Genomic DNA, 22,337 nt, shown 5'->3' on the forward strand with positions numbered 1-22,337 from the left:
CTCTGTATAATGTACATACAATTCTATCTGCAAATTATGAGTCTATCATTCTATTATCTATTAGTCTATTATTATCACTTTCTCTATCGGTTGTTACCTATTTTCGTCTTATTCTTTGCCCTTAATTATCTTCTCTTTGCTACCAAAATGTTACATATTTTTTTACTTCAATGGCAATTAGTCGTTATTTTTATTTGTTACAATTTCTGCCAGCGTCCTTTATTTTAATTTTAGTTTCATTTATCAGAATAGCGACTTGCGTCTTCAGTAATTCAATTACTAATTACATTCCTTTAACCACCAATTTCATTCGACTACTATTTCCATCCTATAAATTTCATTCAGTTTACGTTTCTACTAATCGTTAAAGTTATTCTCGAGAAGCCTAGTGCATAGAAAATGTGTATGTCAAATTTTTGTTCATATTCAATTCTAATTCAAAGTCAATTATTTGTTAATACCAAATTTTACATTACTAGATTAAATATTCAACACAGTTTATATAAAAAGTATGCAAGCAGGTCTAAGAACGAGGAATTGCACAGAAGGAATGATAAAATAAAAACTGTAATTCCTTGTTCTTAGGCTACATCAGAGTTCTATCACAGACCAAGTATGCACTACTTTCCCATTTAGGGTAAAACTAGAAAAACGGAACAAAAGAATAACATACATTATACCTTAATCTATGGCTTCAATAGGTAGGTAAAATATAAACAGACACAGGTATACATATACGTTATATATATATTTAATGTGTCAGAAGTCAGATTCACAGAACACCTATATCAGAATTGTCATTTAATTTGATTGGATGTGAGTTTTGTACTTGCGATTACTATTTCACGACTCGAATTATTTTATACTGTCATAGATCCCAGTTTACTTCCTTCTTCCTATTATTCAAAGATCACTTTGTATAGATAACCATAATTTCTAATAATTAATATAACATCAGCACAATAAAATTTTATCACGATAATTTGTCGGTTAAAATTTATAATAATTACCATAAATATTTAGAATACAAATCAAATTTATGCAATTTAGGACATTTTACTTACCAGTGAAATTAGTTCATTACAGTGCAAAAATCGTAAAAAGTTTGTGTAAATCAAATAATAATTGGAGGTATCAAATAGCTAGCATGGGATTATTATCAGAGGGTAGTCCGCTGTCATGGGAAGAAACCAAAGCATTATCAGAGCATGTTCGTCAACACGGTATTGAACAGTTTATAAATCTATATAGCAAGCTGAGAGAACGCACTGGTGATGTCCTGAAATGGGGTGATGAGGTATTTATAAGCATACTGACTATATTAGGATAAACGAAATAAATATATTAGACAAATAAATATTATTAATTAAAATTATTTACAAACAAATATATAATTTGTCACTGATTAAAAAATGGTTTTCTTCAACTCTGTGGGAATATTTTTTTTAATAAATAGTTTGTGAATTATTAAAAAATGTTTGTAATAAACTTAATCTGTCTTTTATAGTCTTTTTTATGCAATATTGAATGCCAAATAAGCTGACCAACCATCTTATTAAATGTGGTGTTTGTGACCTACAGACATGAATAATGCCATAAATTTGCCAGAATATGCTGTGATACCCATAGTACCACTAATGTATTTTCATTCCTGAGAATATGATGTTATGTTTCTGTGCTATGTAATTTTACTACTATATTACACTCACCAAACTGAGACATAACTATACAAGCACAAATGGGTAGAAGCATCCAATCAGCTCTTTGATGCACTTCATAAAAAGAATTATATATATATATATATATATATATATATATATATATATATATATATATATATATATATATATATATATTTTTATTTATTTATTTCAAGTATTTTAATAGTTTAGTTTAATAATAATATAATTTTAATAATAATGTAATAATAAACAAAACAAGCAATAATACAACAAATTATCATAAAACTTTTTATTTTAACCATATATTTTTCTATTTATACTTATCATATTAAATATAAAAAAAGATTATACATTGTAATCATTAGAGATACTGGAGTTATTATATATGATTTGAATTTATTATAATTAATTAAATTAAAGAATATATAATTAATTAACATGAAGTATAAATGAAAACTATTGTCAGAGTCTATATATATATATAGTCTATCAGGGTAAATATAACCTACATATATACACATATAATGTGTATAATGAATAACTACATGACTTTATTTCGTTTACTTATTCATTATGACAAGGACATTAAATAATATTATTATGAGCCAAAATAATATATCACTGTTTAAGAAACAATAGATCGGAATAATATCTATTTATTGATTTGAAAACATAAGAACTATACCTACATTACTTGTTCAGTGTTATTATGTTACCTAACATGTCTTTATCATTACCTCCATCATATGTAATAGAATAGTGCTATTATATATAATTTAAAATGATGCCTTTTTGTTTATTGCAATTATTCAACAAGCAAGACAACCAAGCATACAAATGCTTGACTGTAATCAAGTTAATATGTATTGACAAAAATTTCAATAAATATGTAATAAATATATTAGGATTTTTTTTTATTTTGTAATTTACTATGAATGAACATATTACTTAAATCATGTTATTTAAAGTTTGACTCATTTACATGTTAAATTATGTGATTTTTTTCCATTCTGTATATAATGAAAGTTCCATATGTATAGGAATAAAAAAAAAATCTTTTAAATTTTGTTATAACTATTTCCTTGTGTGTGCTATGTATGTATTTATATGTGTATGTTTATGTATTTTGTATGTATGTTATATGTGTATATGTATGTATATATATATATATATATATATATATATATGTATTTGATGTTTTTGTGCATTACATGTTTTTGTATTTTATGCATGAAAATTATTAATTCACTCTTGCGCCACCTGCCCTTTTCTATCTGTTCTCCCTTAACTAAAGGTTGTCTGTAAGAGATTGCCCTAGCGATAAGACCGCCTTTTGTACCTTTATGTGTATATTTCAATCTGTATTTATGTTACTGTATTTCATTTGAATTATTCACTTGTCATTGTATATTTTTATTTATGGTGCAATAAAGAGTTAAATAAATAAATAAATAACTAGGGAGTTTTGATATATAGGTATCCATTCACATTCTGATGTACTATAAGCTTATCCATAGATATATGCTTGCCAGTAGTAAACCAGTATTAATATGTAACAGTTATCATTATTTGTGCTAGTCAACTACTCTTATATATATTAAGTTTACATTATTTTTATTGATATTCCATAAAACTTCAATTATTGGCATAATGAGTCTAATACCAGTTCTGTTAGTTAATTCAGAATCGAAGGAGATATTATATAACATATACACAAAAAATTATATTGTGAGGCAACTCTTCATTTTTAAAATTGGTTGAAAATAATTGTGAATGTATGACATTTTGTATCCTGTTTGTTGGTTTCATGTATTTAGCTAATCATTTTTATTTACTTTCAGGTGGAATACATAATAGTTAAATTTGATGATGAGAATCAACGAGCCACTGTTAGCCTGAGAGCTGATGAGCTCCTCCCTAAATTGCAAGAAAAGGAACTTGCAGATCCACAGAGTAACTATGTTTACAACTATTTGTGTTTTTATGAATATAGAAAAATGTCGATATCATTATGTGACAAATTAAGTTTTTAACAATTTAATCAGTACTTAGTAGTAGTAGTAGTAATATTAATTTATTCACAATGGCAAAGGTAAAGAAACTAACCCATACAGCCTGATCTTTCACAATTTAATCAGATTTTGCATTAAGATTTTTTTTAAATATCTTTTTAAAATCAGAGGTATGTAAATTGGCTAAAAATGGAGCTTTAGTTTTATGACTAAAATCAAAATTGAGTTATAATTTCCAATTTTAAATAAAGATGAATATAAATCAATATTCACCTGATTATGAACCTTAATAGGCCAGTCATAATAATTTGTTAGGGCAAATGATTACGACATCAGCATCATTTGATATTTCCACATTTTGCTGAACATATTGGAATTTAATGTGGTAAGGGACGAGTGTACAGCCATTGCTATAGATGTATTTAGGAGAGTGCTTAGGGAAATTGGCTGATGCCCACCCCAGTGAAAGTTTACAAAGACATGTCTAAGAGTACATATGCACCTTCTTTTAGGGGTCAGGCCCCTCAAGAAAATAAATATGCCAATTGCTATGTATATGCCATATATATTTAACCAGAGTTAGTTAAAATTTAAATTGACACAATTTTTTTGTGTTGGCTAGATTTTAACACACAACCTTTACAGCTTGTTAATTGGGGTAATATGCCACTGGACTACGACATTTTAACCAAATGTTTACCCTTACCCTTAATTACTTGATTTCGGTGATAAATTGTTATATTAATCATTCAAAAGCTAAAGAACTAAAATGTCACATAGGTATTTGAAAATGTTATTAGCTGGTCGTTTCTATGTATTTTTATGTTACGTCATAATGTGCCACTTTAACATCAATTATACGCTATAAATTTAAATAATAGACACAAAAAATATTGATTTTTATTTCTAAGAAATGTAATTGTTGTAGGTAATCTAGAGCATTTATAAATACATTATTTAGTCAGCTCATGGCCTTGACTATATACCATGACTTGCATTTTTATCTAGCTTTTGATAGGAATGAACCATTCTAGTGAGGTATGCGTAAATACAAGAATGTATTGCTCCTCACAAAATATTGTGAAATCGTTCATATCAACTGTGAAATAGTGTCTAAAATTATTTATCTTAACATTATTTTAACACTTAATTGTTGCGCAATATATCTATAGCTGAGACAATTTGGATATTTAAATGTCACTTTATACCTATCACAAGTTTTATCTATGAGTTACAGAATATATAATTATAATGGTATAGACACTTAGCTATTAACTATATCTACTAACAATAGTAAATAAATAAAAGGCATTACTTTATGCACATAATATGTAATCTAGGAGACAAAACTCAAGACATAATAATGAATGGAAAATGTGGGTGGCGATTATAGAAGATATGAGTAATAATAACTCAAAATAAATTGCCACTTACCTAAAAGTTAGTTTATAGATTTGTGTGCTTTATCTAGGCGCTTTATAGGTCAATTAATTATTATGTTAAAATCGTCAAGAAATTGACATAAACGTATTAATTCAATATTTGGGATAAAGAAATATAAGCTACTTTTTGTCCCAGTTAATATTATCCCATCGACGTGGTTAAGATTGCGGGTAGCTAAAGACTTGTATTGAAAACAATTATTTAAATATAAAAGACAGTTCATGTAAAGTAGCTAACTGTATAGTTATATAGACTATTCAGATTTATATATTGCTACCGCAAATAGTCCGCTGTACTGGAACAAAAGATTTGTGCCGCCCTATAAGACGATAACATGTCCTTTTACGATAATAATAAAGGCTACTTTTAAATAATCATAAGTGCTATAAGTCACTTTTAATCAATAAAAGTTATGATGTGTTCAATAATTTCAGTATATTTTTCTTTGTAATTAAATCTTATAAATATAATAAAATTATAACTAGATGATGACTGTACATGGGAGGATATTAATAAAAAAAAAAATTATAGAAGTCATAATAAGACCACTAGATGACAAAACAATAAATTATAGAAGTTTTGTCCATCTGTCTGTATGTTTGTTGCAGCATCACGCAAAAAACCAGATACTGCACTAAATTGGTTGCGGTATTCACAGTTGCAGTTAGTTTGCCTACTTCTAAACATACGCATACAAAGTAGCAATTTGCAGCTACCATATTTATTTTATATAGTTGTCATGTACTTATATAAATCGCAAAATCAAATTTAACTCATTTTTTATATGCAGTCCTACCGGTAGTTAATATCTATTGTAATTTTCTCGAATGCCGAAACGAAAAAAAGCACGCATTGCTGTTTTTTTTTTTTTTGTAAAGATCTATGATTATTTATGTTGGTTCAATATATTGCAACATAATTTTTTATAATCCATCTTCACGACATGAAAACGATCTTATTTAAATATTTGTTGAGCAACTAAGCGCGTAATTTTCTTGAGTTCTCCCTATGTTACATAAAACAAAGTCTTCAAATTATTATTAATTATAATAATTATAGATTCCAACTTTTCTAATAGGCATTTAGTAAAACAAAGATGTATGATGAAAAGATAGGTGTGCGTTTTACGGAAATCTCAAGTTGCGTGTTGTACAAACATGCGGTTGTGTTTGAATGGACGCCATTATTTCGATTGTTCCAACAACTATAGATATATGGTATATTGTCTTTTAAACTATATATATATATATATCGTCGTTTGTTCTTACATCATCACGATAATTCATCATAATTATCATCATCACAAGTCATAACTCTTACAATACGGTTGGGAAGGCGCGTGTTTCGCATTATAAAAGAAAGAGCTCACTATTGCCACGCTGACGGAACGCTCTCCTATAGTTTAATGTCTTCATCATCTTCTAGAAATAATCTAAATTATAATAAAAATATAATAACGTAATAAAGCCTGATTGATTTGTGCTTTTACACATGCAGACAAAATTTAATATTAGTACAGAGCTTCAAAAATTGGGAATTTGTAATTTAACGATTGGAAGCACCAGCTGAGTAAAATGATAAAATCGAGTCAATATCAGTTAATGTTTTATTGTTGACTTCGAATGAGAAACAGACTATGGGGTATTTTTAGGACGGCAAAGTTCTGGATGTATGTGTTGAAATTAAATATTGTATTAACATAAAAAGTACATTGCAGTTGTGCTTGTTTAAATTTTGTCGTATTTTATTAAGAGAGGGACTGGCTAAAAACTACAGCTGTGCAATTATACACATTGCACTCGCAATACTAATATGAGATATTATATTCTTATATATAATATTACTATATTTTCTGGTAATAAATATTTTTATATTCTATTCTAATATAAACCCCTCAACTCTGTCGTATGTATGAGATGAACGAAACGTAAAGACCAATTAATTCTTCTAATTATTATTATTCTGTTTTAGATGTTAAATCTTTATGGCGGCCAGAATATGGCGCTTACATGGTCGAAGGTACACCAGGAAAGCCATACGGGGGTCTCCTAGCACATTTTAATATCGTAGAAGCCAATATGCGATATCGTCGAGCTGAGGCTAGTACTTTGTTGAAGGATGGCGAAGTGATCATGAGCATTACTAATTTCCCAAGGTATGAGCTTGTGAGAATTAACACATGAATCAGTATAAAATATATCCTGTGGATTTGGGGTATTACTTATACCCAATATACTACACTTAATTTAAATCCATTCAGCTTTTCAAGCGCGATTGAGTAACAAACATAGAAATATCCATAAACTTTAACAATTATAATCTTAATAGGATTGGTACAAGCTATTAAATATACATTTATTAAAATGGTATTAATTTATGGATTGATATCCTTACTAATATTATTAAAATACAGAGTATGTGCTACTTTTTATCCCCAGAAAGACCTAAGAGGCTACTAGGGGTCGAGATGTAAATTTGATTAAACCACAATACATGAATACTGTACCTGAAAAAAAAATAGAGTCCTCCGTCTAGCGGGGTAAAGTAGTGGAGTAGATATCCTTCTCATAACAGAGAGACCTGAGTCCCAATTCTAGTGAAGAGTGTAAACAGTATTTAAAAATTATGTACCATCCTTTTTACCATTTTTTCAAACAAAATGAAGTTATTTGTATTTGAAACCTTTTTGCAGACTTGGATGTCCAAACTTTACAAGCCCACCATATGCACCGACACCAAAAGATGGTGTAACTAGGTCACTCTTCTTCCCCGATGAAGGAATATTTCCTGGACATCCACGTTTCAAGACATTATCCTCGAATATACGACGCAGAAGAGGGGAGAAGGTTGCTATTAATTTGCCAAGTATGTAATTAACGTTTTATCTTATTGGAAAGTAGGTTACCTATTACGCTACCTATACGAGTATCTATCTACCGAGACAAAGGAACATGGTAAATTTTAACATCAGTATATGAAGGCTTTTTTAAATAACCGTGTTTAAATTTCTCTACTGCTTTATCACTACATAGTATAAATGAAAGTCGCTGTCGCTATCTGTTCGTCCCTATGTATGCTTAAATCTTTAAAACTACGCAACGGATTTGGAAGCGGTGAATTTTTAATAGATAGAGTGATTCAAGAGGAAGTTTTATATATATAATACATGCATAATATTGTAGAGAAACACTGATAAATTTAGAGATTTCTAATGTGATGTCATAAATAAACACACTTTTTTGCACTTCCAAATGCAACCGCTGGCTGAACCCCACGAGATAAATCAAAATAATGTACTACAGTACATTTATTATTATTATACAGTATGTTTATATGCTCACTCTTCTCGCGACACATGCCTTCACACAATCTTTTCCTTTATTTCTAATCTTTTATTTCACTTCCTTATTTTATGTATCTGTCCTTACCAAATCTTTAGACAAATAAAGCAAAGTATGCTTCTTTGTTTGCTTTATTTAAATTGTGTATATTTATATACCGCATGAATTTTGTCGACGATCTACATACTCGGATCTCATGAGGTACAATAGACAACTAAATCACATGCGGGTGTTACCCTTACTAGATATATTTATATATGGATGAGAATACAATGTTAAAAGATGATAGATGGAGATAAAAGCAGGTCCATTAACCTATTGTGACGGATTCAACAAGTATTAATCGCAATGATTTCCAGAGGGAACCGCATGGAGGTCGACCTAACGGTATATTCCTACCAATGATGATTATTAGACCTTTGGACCTTTGTCCTCCTCCCACATCACCTTATCGATGACGAGCAAAAGATAGAATTAGATGTGCTACTATGACGTTCCTCTTGGGGCAGCCCCCTCCTTCCCCCTCCCCCACTAATCTTTGAATCATCTCATCCGCAGGTCCCACCTTCGCCCCCGCCCTTCCTTAAATGCAGATATTGTCTGGATTTTTACTGGGTCAAATCAATTTCATACACATTTAACATTATTTATTAGGGTTTATCGCTGTATACGGCAGTAGTAAAAGGCGACTAAGAGAACTTAATGCTTTAGGGATGTGCCGTATTGCTACCTTTAAACAACTCCAAAGCCTAACTGCGATTGCTTACCCGCCTGCCCAGCGTGGCAACTATAGGCAAAATCCCCTTATGGGGGGGCCTAGGTTCCGCAGTGGGGAGTAAACGGTTGATATAGTATGCTATGGTACTAGGTGTAGGCGTCATTTATTATTTATTGTTTTAGTATACCGTGATGTGAATACAAAGGTTCCCGTGGACGACTCGTATCAATTGGAGCCGAATGCTGCAAAGCCCGACTGCGTGTACATGGACGCTATGGGTTTCGGTATGGGCTGCTGCTGCCTTCAACTCACATTCCAGGCCTGCTGCATTGTCGAGGCACGAACATTATACGACCAACTAGCACCGTTGTGCCCTATCATGGTATAGTGTTTTACGTCTTTTTTATTATAATGAGTACACCTTTTTGTTCTCTCTTGCAGTCGTCTCCATAGACCTTTTGAAATAAATAACTAAAGATATTATACTTAGTCACGATATGAACAGATTCATATAGGTGGGTACTGCACTTTTTAGTAACTAGTAGTACTAGTAAATAGAGCTTTTTTATAACACAGGGGGCAAACGAGCATACGGTTCATCTGATGGTAAAGTGACTACCGCCGCCCATGATCACCCGCAACATCAGAGGTATCACAGGTGTGCTGCCGGCCTTTTAAAAAGGAATATGTTCTTTTCTTGAAGGTTATGACGTCGATATCGGTTCGGAAATACTGCTGCTGGAAGTTGATTCCAAAAAGTGATTGTGTGTGGAAGAAAATGCCTTGGAAAACGCTTCACATATTAGTTTTATGCACTACCATTTGTAAATTGGCAAACAATTTAAATCCAATCTCCTGTACCATCTAGAAAATTAGATTTTTGTTTACCATCAAAAATAAACATGGAATAAAGAGAACCGTTTTTCTAATAGTAGGTATATGGAAACGAATATGGACATTGTCTATTTTTTATCTCGGCTATTCGGACGAAGTTGCGAAAACAGCTGGTATATATAAAAGAAACTCGCAAATTCTATTTTTGTAATGAAATCATAGGTATTGTAGACAATGCATTCGACTTAATAAAAATTTATCCCAATTACTTGTCAATAAAACAACAATAACATTAATGGCACAGTATAAGTTCGGATGTAACTTTTTAATTTCACCAATATCTGGAACAAATTAAAAAACATTTTCTTAAGTACTTTTACCTCTAGGTATTTTGCTAGACCAGGATGGCAATACCCTTTTGGTTCTCCAAAATTGCGCCGTCCTAGGCTTGACCCTTGCTGCCTGTACCTTAATCTGCGCCTGTAAATGTGTGTAGCTGGCGCTCTCGGCCGCATCGCCCATCTACCGTGGCTTCTTGACCGATGTGGACTGCCGCTGGAACGTAATATCGGCGTCGGTGGACTGCCGCACGCGGGAGGAGCGGGGGCTCGAGCCGCTGCGTAACAGTAAATTCAACATACACAAGTCCCGGTACGACTCCATCGATTCGTACCTCTCCCCCGAGCACGAGAAGTGAGTACCTCCCTTTATCTTGTCATTTATATAATTGTTTTTTTCCTATAAATTTTTTATAATTATTATGTATATGTAACTAATATGTTTATGTGTGTTCTTGTATGCGTGTATGTGTACTGTAAAGGGATAAGTACGACTTAAAAAAAATAAAGAAATATCAGTTGATTTTTTTTTTATTTAATAGTAGGTATCCGTAACTATAACATAAAAAATATCTTTTGCATTATGAAATGCTTTTGCTTATATCTCATCACTATCTGAATACATTGTGCAGATACAATGACATTCCAATTGTGCACGATCCGGCGATTTACCGGCGACTACGCGAGGGAGGCATCGACCACCCGCTAGCGTTGCATGTGGCGCATCTCTTCATTCGTGATACGGTCTCACTCTTCTCCGAAAAAGTCCACCAGGATGACAAGAATGATACGGATCACTTCGAGGTCAGCTATTATATATTATGTAAAATATTGCATATTATTTCTTAGGCCCCAGGTTAGTTATATTTATGGATAAGATATTGCATATTGTATTATAGATTTCAGTCCGCTTTAAATTTAAAACCACTTAAATACATAAGATATCGCGACATTGGTTTGCTTAGTAACTATGGTCTTTTATGTGGAATTTACACGCGAAACAGTCTATATAGTTACGCGTACGTCCCCAATATCAATATTAGTGGCGTTAATTACACTATTGTAGGGTAAAACTAAACACTGTAATACTTTAATATAATACGCGTGATGTATACGTGTACAAAACTATACAAAAATTAAATGATTTTTTCAGTTGTCAGACAAACATCCGATGTACTGTAAAAACTTTACATTCATAGACGATCTAGCTACCTTTGTCATTAATAATTGTCACTGCTATTGTTTTAACAGAACATTCAGTCAACCAATTGGCAAACGATGCGTTTCAAGCCGCCGCCCCCCAACTCGCCGATCGGGTGGCGCGTGGAGTTCCGTCCATGCGAGGCGCAGCTCACAGACTTCGAGAACGCCGCCTACGTCTGTTTCGTCGTCCTACTCACCAGGGTCATACTATCTTATCATCTCAACTTCGTTATGCCCATCAGTAAAGTACGTACTTAACCAATGTTTTATGATTTTTACGATGATTTCAAACTATTTTATTCAGTTCAAATATTGTACTCTACGCATTATAGCATATATACGCAGCGATTGGTCTCTACAACGATAGAAAATAAAAAAAAAAAAAAAAACACTAATACAGAAATTACAGATTCAATAAAACGTAAATATCTCACTAAATACAATTTTACAGCCGTATCCGTCAAGCTGTTAGGCGCAGAATATGAATTCATTCTTCTTAATTATTAAGATTAGTTCTGTATATTTCAGTATGTCGTCCGAATGTAAAATGACATTTATTTATTTTTTTATTATTATTTGACAAAAAACACAAAGTTACAAATACAAGATACAATGGGGCCCCACACTAGGCGAACCTGTATCGTGGACACCCGACAAAGATTAACAAATCACAATGTGTTATAATAAAAAGTACACAGTGGGCGGGTATTAATATAAAAAGAAATATAAAATACATACATATATATATGTATGACAGTATAACGCCTTTTAAAATTATAATTATGTTATTTTAATTGAATAAAGAATATTTCACTGCATGGTAGGTGGACGAGAATATGCAGCGCGCGCAGCGTCGCGACGCGTGCCTGACGCAGAAGTTCTGGTGGCGGCGCGACGTCGGGGCGCCCAGCCACGCCGCGCCCACCACATACGCTGACCACGCGGACCAATATGCCGAAATGACCATAGACGAGATCGTCAATGGAAAGGTATTACAATTTCAATATATCGTATATATATTTCATATCAAACTAGCGACACGCCCCGACTTTGCACGGGTAGTAGAGCATATATGCTTATTTTGATCAGGTGGAGTGTAAACTCGCTTCAATAAGTATATGCCATTGCGTACTTTTTTTAAGACATATAAAAGGACCAATCTGATGGAATTTTTTTACTTTTTATTAAAGAAAAATAAATAACAGCTATAAAACTTTACCATAAAAAACAACATGAATGAATGATAAAAGCTCCCAAATAGCTATATAATTTTTTTCGACATCTTTTATGACATATATCAACCAAGCTCTCTGCCTTCTGAACTCCTTATCTATACTCCTCTACTCTTGCCTCGTTCAAAAGGCAGGTAAAATCTCATTATCTATCTAATTTGCCTTGATGTTTACTACTTGTTATTTACCTTGACCTATTTATTGTAGTATATTTATATTTATCTAATAATATTTATATTATATATGTATGTTTATATAATTTAGTCTTATTTTTATATAAATTATATTTAGAATAATATGCACTTTATGTGGTTACTTATTTTGTATTTACTGTGTCTGACTTGCTCAATCTACCTTTCTCTCTGAATTTATTTACTATTTATGCCAAGTTGTCTGTAAGAGTATATGCACATTCTGCTTACAATTTTGCGCATTAAAGAGTTTATTACAGTTGCCGTATGTATGTAATATACATATCGTTAAAAATGAACATGTTTTAAAAATATTCACGATTCTATGTAATATCATGCAGCAACGACAGTCGTATTTTTGTGTTTTAGAAGAAGACAAGCAGTGTCACATCCTTACTAAAACTTACTTTTATTGAAACTATGTTTCGATTGTAGGACGGTATATTCCCGGGCCTGGTGCCGCTGATAGAGTCATACCTGTCTGGCATGGATGTGGACGCGGACACCCACTGCTCGATACAGCAGTACCTCAAGCTTATACAGCGCCGCGCCTCCGGCGAGATATCCACTATGGCCACTTGGATGCGCAATTTCGTCACCTCGCATCCGCAATACAAGTAAGTGTCACTTTTCCATTTGGATGAGTTTGAAAGAAAGCGGTATAGTATGATACTAAATAAAAACTTATTATTTTACAGTAAAGACTCGGTAGTTACTGAAAAGATAAATTATGATCTACTAAAGACCGCCCACGGTATACAAACGGGCACGATCCCAGCGCCGACGTTACTCGGCACCAGCAACATTTCCAAAACCAACGAAGACATTCCCAAAGCATTCAGCAAGATGTTGAGTAAGGAGTGCCCGTAGCCGAGGCGCTTCAACTTCGCCAGTGCAGTCAGTGCCTTCAATTTCAAGTGCACTCAATTCTATTTAAGTATTTGTTATCGTAGTTACAACTGCCTTATGTAGTTTAATTTGATATTTGTATGAAAAAAGATTAGGTTGATCCATATGATGGAACTTTGCATATTATGATTATGAATTCTTTAACACTATTAGTTTGTAATGATGTTATTATAACTAGCTATACATAAAACGAATGGTAAATATTAATAACATTTTAAATATTCACAATGAATGCATGTGAATACAGCTGTCTTAGATTGTATTTTAATTGAACCGAACTATTTCTATATATATCTACCTAAATTTTTGTATATTACCCACATACTATTCTAATAATCTGTTTAAAGAAATTAATCATAAAAATATGTACTGTCCACCTAGTTGTATGTATATATCTATTCATTATAATTAAAATACTCTGTTCCCATTACAGACGAATATAGTACAAAAATAAATTACTATAAAAGGAATTTCAAGATGTGTACCACATACTAGCATTTACTCACAGTATTAATTATATAACATTTACAAATAGTTAACCAGAAGTAGTTTGGTTGTGATATATAAAAAAAAATTGTAGTTATATCTTGAGCTAGATATTATTTCATGTTTGACATGTTACTATCGGTAGTTATCTTAATTATTTAGTAAGTTCTTAGTTTATTTTTGAATATTATTGGGCTATTAAAAGTATGTTTTAATTTGGTACTTATTTTGTTAAATATAATGAATATGATATTTGTAATAAATAAAAAATATATATATAAAGATAACGGCTAAATGTCTATTGTATTAAGTAGAACAAATATAGTTGAATTCTGTGATACAAATGTAAACTAGAACTAACGTGGAAACGATATTGATTCAATAATGGGTCGGGGTGTTAGGGGAAATCACTGCACGAAACTTCAAAACAAATATTATAAAACTATGCGTTAATATTTTTTTTTTTTTATTACTATTTTACATTATCTTTTTTATTGTATACTATATTTATTAAGTACGTGCTTTCAGTTTATATGAAAGTTAAAAATTAATATACATTATTTACTTGATTGTCGAGTATATACTATTTTTATACATACTCTAATTACGTTAATTATTTATTGTGATCAGAACTAAGAGTAGCCAGAACAATAATACTTTTCATTTCAACAAAAAAATAAAATAGCGCTTAAATATTCTAAAGAAATTATTCTAGAAATCGTCCCTCTTTATATAGTATCACGGACTGAATTACCAATTCAAAAAATAGCAGTGTTTTCCCGTAAAGCCTATCTATATCCATAAAGCCACAAAGATTTGTCAATATCCTAAGTAGTTCACAAAAAAAAATTCTGTCACTTATCAACTAACTTTTGTGTAATAAGTAACCAACAAGTTATTTTTAAGCAGGGTACATTTTAATGAATAGAAAGTCTATAACAAGTTTGTGTTTTCTATTGCCCCATATATTTTTTAAATATTTTAGGCACTGGGATCAATTTTGAGACTAAACCCATCTCTAAAATTAAAATTTGATATTACAGCAAAACCTAATATTTTGAAGAAAAATTGTATAAATTTAGTTTATGTCCGTAAAACATTAATAATTTTGTAAAATTATCAAATTAAAATATTGGGTTAAAAGATAAGTACATAAACTAGGCGCTTGAGAATTGACCCTAGTGTCAACACAATTATAAATATAAGTAATTGTAATTAACATCACGAAAATAGTGTGATTCGGTTATAAACTTAGATCAATCAACACGGAAAGCGTTCCTATTTAAAAGCTTTTTTCCCTTCTGCTTTTAGGTTTCTTTAGACGGTCTAGCGACGACTTGATTTTTGCGTACATATTTTACCACTTGTAATAAAAACAACTCCATCTCTTAACGAACATGTGCTTGACTAAAGCCCTTCGTAGACATCTATACATTTCCCCTAAGTTCACGTAACTAGAGGACTAACGACATATCCACACTCCGAAAAAAGTAGTCGAACCAGAACCACCGAGAACAGTGGCTCATGTCGCCTACGTCTTACGCCGCCTCTAATCACAACTAGATGCTGCAAGTGCCTCAGTGTGCAGATACAGAACTAGGCGTGCTATATTTTTCCCTTACTTTGTTGTTAATTACAAGAACTAATTATAAATGACAAACCCTTCTGATTTAAGTTTTTATTAAATCATTCTTCAAAATTTAAAAGGCTTTTGACATTTGTCGGCATAAAGTAACGAAAAAACAGAGTTTTTGAGATTCAACTTGTAACTTGATTAAACAGTTAAAAATTTGGTACACGTTTTGATTTCTGAATTATATAGATGGACTTTTTTCTTAAAGATTATTAATATTAATTGAACCCATTTTTTTATTGCCAAAATCATTTTAAATTTTCTCATAAATACAGCAAAAGATTTTCGCATAAAAATACATAATAATAAAGTTAATATATTTATAAATCAGTATAATAAAAATAAACAAGTTTCTAGAAAATAAAAAAATAATATGTAAAGCTGTATAAATTTCGTTAGGCAACTCAATGTACCCGCCTAAGCTAAACTGAAGCAATATAATTTTGTAATAGTCCTCATAATCGAATTCAAATATACCATTTTCGTGTTCTTATGGCACAAAATGGAAAGGGCGATTGTAGCATTTAATTGCTACCTGGCAATTAATGGCATTTACTTATCTGTATAATTAGTACAGTGTAGCTGTATCTACTCAAATATACGAAGCACAAAATTATTAATTTAATGTGTTACCAGTGAAGTGGGTAATTTGTGTTATAATCCCACATCTTCGTAATTTGTTGCATAGGTTTTATAGTTTTATTATTATTATTTTTTAATACTTAAATTGTAATGTATCCAATAAAGTTATTTTTAATTGTTATTTGTTGTATGCCTTATAAATGATAGTGTGATCGAGTTAAAACATTTCACGCGTTTCAAAGAGAGTTTTTTTTTTTTTTAAGAATAAAATATACTCAAAAAGAGGGAGCAAAAGAAAATAATATTGCAGTATTATAATTTTATTTTACACAAGTCATTAAAATTTATCTACAAGTTGAAGTATGTGTTGCTGTTCTTGTTGACGCCATTCCTCGCTGCCATCGTCGCCGAGATTGCCAGCGTATTCTGTTAAATATGTACAATGCATTAAGAGAGGTAAACAAAAAAATACATATTGTGCATACTCTGTTTACAAATTTCTACATATAAGCTCTTTCAGTAAGGAAACTTTAAAAAGGGACTACCTACTTAAAAAATTCTATAGTCACATACATGGATAAGAAACAAATCCTTAAATATTACCTCTCATAACATGACGAATGATCTTCAAAGAACCACCTCGTAGTGACAAAACACGTTGCACTCTTTGCTTTACTGTTGCTGGACCCGCGGTGCATACCTAAAATAAATGAATACTTTATTAACTCAAAGATTAATTAAAAAGGCGGCCATTTTTAATTATTTCAAAACTAAAACATTTAACCAAATTACATCTATACTCAAATATAAATCAAAAGTACTAAGTAACGATGAGCATCTGTACAAATCATTATCGACTGTTTATCTACTTTTTTCAAATGTAAGAAAATTAGTACATAAATTTCTTTAAATAAAAATCACCTCCAAAATAATTCTGTCGATTAACTGTAACGTGAATAGACCGCCAGAAAGACGTTTCAAATATTGTGCGTCATCATCCAGGTCTTCTGACTCTTGCTGAAAAAAAAAAATGCGAAAATAGAATAGTGAAACTAACATACATAAAGATAAAAATAGAAACTGTTGAAATAAATAATACCTCCATATCTTTTTCAGTGCGATCAACTTTGTCCATATATTTAAAATGCAACTCCAAAAGTCTATCTACTTTTTCAAGATCATTTTCTGTGAATTTCGCTAGTAGTCTCTGCCTCTGACTACCTTGACAGTTGCGTAACATTGAAGCAATTATAGATACAACATGCTCTAAAAAATAAATAATATTTTTATTTACAATGGGAATTATGAATAGAATAACAGTAGGGACAGGCCCTAAAATATGGTTAAACGCAATGATGGCTGGCTCACCGTTATACTAGTGAACTGCTTGTGAGAATAGGTCTGCTCTTGTTTGCATGTTTATTTTATATTGAATAATGTAATAATATTATATGCATACACGGCTAATATGATAATCGTGATGAATGCATATAAATAGAAATCATTATAGTCATAATATTCATATAAATGTAAAGTTATCTTGTACATAAACGAATTGAAAAGAGTAACTGTTGTTTCTAGCGGGTTCTTAGTAGATAACAACATTCCAAATCAAGCAGTAGAACCTTAAAAAGTGATAATTTAAAAGAGCCTGTAAACTAGTCTACGTGAATAAAAATTATTTTTATTGTAATCATAACATATTATTAGATTTGTATGAAGCAAAACAGAGATGAGTAGAGTTAAAAAGATTTTATGGACAAACATGTCTAATGTTTTGCAGCTTTAGTGTGAAAAAAAAAGGAATATAAGAAACGGAATATTGCTATTTTTAAAAACAAACCTTCATGTTGATCAACAGTAAGTAATCTTTTTCTTTTTGGTGTTTTCATGAACAACGGAAACACGGTGCGCAGACCTAAAATATCCACAAATTTATTGCAGTTGTCACGTCCGTCTGGTCCCGCTAGAGCATGGTCGAGTACTTTTAATGAGCCATTTCTAGACATTTTCTTCTCCCTAAGAATATAAATTTAACATATATTTCTTCATTATATAATGTAACTAATTTATCATGAATTGATACATTTAATTGTTAGGATTTGGTCAATGTTTGAGTAAAAACATTTCTACTTCTTTTCAATTTAATTATGTATATCAATTATATTCTGACCGGTTTTGTCTTGCGCACGATATAAAAATAAAAATTGGAATCAATGTATCCTTTTATAATATAAAACGCAAATATGTTTTGTATGTGCTGAAGATAATAAATACCGCAGCATTAGGTTCATTAGTTGTAACCCCTCTCCCCGTAGGAAGCGGTCGCGGTTAGCTGGCTCCATTAGAGCGCAACACAGCGCATCAAACATGTTCTCCATTGCTTCTTGCTCTTCAGCGCCACTAGGATCGTGTCTTTTGTAAAACTGTAACAGAGAAATACTAAGTATATACATAACACATAATAGTATTTGGGAAATACTTTTGTTTTTATAGAATTTTATACAAATAAGCATTGCAGGAAGTTGGCAATTATTACTTATGGATATAAAGTTATTATTTATTTACACTTTATTGCAGCAGATAAAAACATAAGACAGTAAATTATAATACGAAGTGATACTAAAGGCGGCATTATCGCTAAGCAATCTCTTCCAGACAACCTTTGGGTAGAGGGCATTATTATTAACTAAGATATACTTCCATACTTTTTGTACAAAAACTAAAACATGTGAGGACCATATCCAAGTTACTGGCACCTAGATAACAGATATATAGAATAAACATAATTATTTTGAGAAGAAAAGACAATATCTTAGAAATATAGCTTACATCTAGGCCGTATTTTGTGTGTTGTAAGCACTTATTAAAAATTATTATTAAATTACTACTTACAACTTTTTTTTTTTTTCAGATATAAATTGAAAGAAAAAATAATTACCGCTAATTGTTGCAATAGCACATCAATTCCATCCAGTTCACCAAGCAACTTTCTGTTTTCTGGTGTATGTTGCAGTAGTATGGATAAAATTTCTGTAGCATACAGTTTATTACCATCAAAGGGCACTTTCAGCTGCAAGAATAATTCAAATTAATAAATAGTTATTTAATAATATGTACATTAGGGTCACAATTTTATTATTTACAAATTAAACCATAGATAAATGGTATAAAATAAAAATCTTTATTGGAACCTAAAAACTGTTTGTTATAATACAAATAAAAAATTAGTTGTAATAGCAAAATTTAGACTGGTTATGATTATAATATTGCTTCTTAAAAAATAAAATTAAAAATGTATTCTTTGTATGAGAAACTAATTTTAATTTCAATTCTATTAAATGAATTTGAATAAACTTTCACAGCAAGATCGCCTGAAGTTAAAATCCAAAGACAAATATAGAATATGAAAATAATATTCATTAAAGAAAAATAAAAATTAACAAAAATTGTTACATACTTTCAATCTTTTAAGAATCCACTGTAAAAATCCTTGTTTTGCCACTTCTGCACATAATTCTGGCCTGAATTCTGTGATGTTCTCTATAATTCCTGCAAAATATAAATCTATCTTTTATAGCATATACCTAGGGCTTAATCCAACCATGAAAATTATATAAAACAATTTAATACCCAGTGTATTATGCACTGCATCCCTCTCATCTGCAACTTGTTCGTCAAGACGAGCTAAGTTATGCAATAGAAGGGAAGGGCTTTCAGCTTCCGCCAATGCATTAATCAATTCTTCAGCCCCTTCCTCACTCTCATGTAAAATGTCTACATCAGTTAATTCCTGCAAAGAAATAAATCACATATAAAAGCTGCCAATAAAAATATATAAAAGAAGCATTTAAAACATGATAAAAAGAACATGTCCTAATTCCTGGCTTCAATAGGTATTGAGTAAAAATATCTTTACTCACCTTTATTTTTTATGGGGCATGCAGGACCAGATGACAACAGTCTCTAAGACAAACTAAATACTTAATCACCATCACTTCAGCCATTATCCGTCTGCTAAGAAACTATGAACTAATTAAATACTTAATAAGAATTATTTAATATCCACATAGAAGTTTTTCAATAAATACTAGAAATTAAATTAGAAATTTATTCATAGTTAAATAATCAATTTACCTGTAGAAGGTGTACAACTTTAGTTGAAATGTCTGTATTATCATGTGACAATAATTCTAGTAATGAATTAATACATTTCAATTCTACTAATAATGGGTATTGATCTGGAACTGTAGCTACTGCACTTAAATCCTGTTGAAAAATAAAAAGTTCAGTTTACTTAACAATATTTTTTTTATGAATATTGAACACTATACACCTAGTTAGCATAGTAATAGTAGAGTAATATTCTTTTATTACATGAAATTTTACCCATATCTGGTAGCAGAGTGGTTAAGATTATAAAACCATTGAATAGGTTTTAAAACCTTCATCAAATATACCTGCAAAGCTTCATGCAAGTCAATCTCACTGTCCATAAACTTCTCTGGTTGATCTGGAAACTTTATTCTCATCTCTCTATTTTTTAAAGCTTTCTTCTCAAAGTTTAACACTAACTTCTTTACAGCAGTGTCATCTAGAATTTCTCCCTAAAATAGAAAGAAAGAATATTTATTTGGTGCTTATGAATAATAATTACAACTAAAATATAAACAATTATAAACTTAAAAAAGAAATACATAAATAAACTTATACTTAATTAAAAATTATGCATTTAAAATGGTCTACTAAGTGTTTAAGCATTCATACATAACACCTAAACACTGATTTTCTGTACAACCAATAGAAGTAGTTCATGGCACTACCGAGTCAACATTTTACTATTTGAGTATACATATAATGGTTTATTCATGTATAACAATATAAAGATCAGATATTATGTCCTATTTATGTTGAAAAAAGAACAGGAAGTTGATATTATTTATAAGACAGAGGGATAAGACTATATCTTTCACAATCTCAAATAGTATAGGATACCAAATTTCATAATGATTTATTAAGTTGTTAAGGAATCAAGGTGTAACAAAAAAGTCAAATTTATAGTACGAATTAATGAATTCCTATTGATAATTTTTCTATAGTTAATCACCAAAGCAAAGTATTAAAATACTGACCTCTGTTGCTTCCGTTTCTACAAAACGAAGAATATCTTCTCTTTCTTTATCTGTTAAGGTTGGTTCTTTTGGTAATGTTTTACTCAATTGATGTAGTGAAGTATCAGGTTTAGATTTAGCTAAACGTCTTAATTTTATAGACCGTGCATGGTCGTCATCAGAATCACCGCTATCGTCTTCATTTGGTCTTTTTGGTGTTGGAGTTGGCTATTAAACACACATATCATAATTAAATACAAATATATAATTCCTTCCTTGTAGAGATTTGAGATAGGTGCAAAATAGGTAGATATTTAACACACCAACATTACTACAATCAAAATAAACATACCTTAAATGATAGTAGTTCACCGACATCCATCTTCTGTATACAACCAACAAAATTTGCAAATTTCTGATGATATTCGAATGGGCGAAAATGTAGTGTAAGTATACAAAGAATGTAACTATATTTTAAATTTTAATTTCACTTTAAAGAATTCGTAGAAGAGGAATTTCTTTAATTATTTTGAAAAACCACCAGAAATAAAAACATAACAGATTAAAGAAATTTTCATAACAGATTAGAGACTATAATTACAGAATTAGAGACTATAATTAC

General features: G+C 30.8%; 2 protein-coding genes across 2 annotated transcripts; one reads left to right on the plus strand and one right to left on the minus strand.

Annotated features, from left to right (window-relative positions):
- The first annotated feature begins 822 nt into the window (after positions 1 to 822).
- LOC113522480 (glutamate--cysteine ligase catalytic subunit) lies at positions 823 to 16,785 on the plus strand. Its single transcript, XM_026908170.3, has 11 exons — positions 823 to 1,297; positions 3,524 to 3,635; positions 7,109 to 7,292; positions 7,830 to 8,002; positions 9,379 to 9,578; positions 10,527 to 10,723; positions 11,001 to 11,172; positions 11,620 to 11,817; positions 12,396 to 12,560; positions 13,430 to 13,611; positions 13,693 to 16,785. Exons 1-11 carry the CDS (start codon positions 1,040 to 1,042, stop codon positions 13,862 to 13,864), a joined length of 2,013 nt encoding a protein of 670 aa, XP_026763971.2. The 5' UTR covers positions 823 to 1,039; the 3' UTR covers positions 13,865 to 16,785.
- Positions 16,786 to 16,908: 123 nt separating this feature from the next.
- On the minus strand, positions 16,909 to 22,316 carry LOC113522544 (beta-catenin-like protein 1). The gene is made up of 13 exons (XM_026908268.3): positions 22,068 to 22,316; positions 21,737 to 21,943; positions 21,065 to 21,211; positions 20,742 to 20,873; positions 20,238 to 20,397; positions 20,065 to 20,156; positions 19,546 to 19,677; positions 18,882 to 19,030; positions 18,448 to 18,623; positions 17,704 to 17,870; positions 17,526 to 17,621; positions 17,208 to 17,304; positions 16,909 to 17,030 (listed from the first exon to the last, which is right to left on the minus strand). The coding sequence occupies exons 1-13, from the start codon at positions 22,095 to 22,097 to the stop codon at positions 16,942 to 16,944; spliced, it is 1,674 nt and encodes a 557-aa protein (XP_026764069.1). The 5' UTR covers positions 22,098 to 22,316; the 3' UTR covers positions 16,909 to 16,941.
- Positions 22,317 to 22,337: the final 21 nt, after the last annotated feature.

This window comes from Galleria mellonella, unplaced genomic scaffold, assembly GCF_026898425.1.
Source record: "Galleria mellonella isolate WM207_F2 unplaced genomic scaffold, CSIRO_AGI_GalMel_v1 utg38, whole genome shotgun sequence".
Taxonomy (NCBI): domain Eukaryota; kingdom Metazoa; phylum Arthropoda; class Insecta; order Lepidoptera; family Pyralidae; genus Galleria; species Galleria mellonella.

Excerpts from the sequence above, each read along its gene's own strand:
- LOC113522480 (XM_026908170.3), top strand. The coding sequence starts at position 1,040 with ATGCAATTTAGGACATTTTACTTACCAGTGAAATTAGTTCATTACAGT. Across the intron at positions 9,579-10,526 it reads CACCGTTGTGCCCTATCATG|CTGGCGCTCTCGGCCGCATC; the intron begins GTATAGTGTTTT and ends AAATGTGTGTAG. Across the intron at positions 10,724-11,000 it reads CTCTCCCCCGAGCACGAGAA|ATACAATGACATTCCAATTG; the intron begins GTGAGTACCTCC and ends TACATTGTGCAG.
- LOC113522544 (XM_026908268.3), bottom strand. The coding sequence starts at position 22,097 with ATGGATGTCGGTGAACTACTATCATTTAAG. Across the intron at positions 19,031-19,545 it reads TGCTATTGCAACAATTAGCG|TTTTACAAAAGACACGATCC; the intron begins GTAATTATTTTT and ends TCTCTGTTACAG. Across the intron at positions 17,622-17,703 it reads GCACTGAAAAAGATATGGAG|CAAGAGTCAGAAGACCTGGA; the intron begins GTATTATTTATT and ends TTTTTTTTTCAG.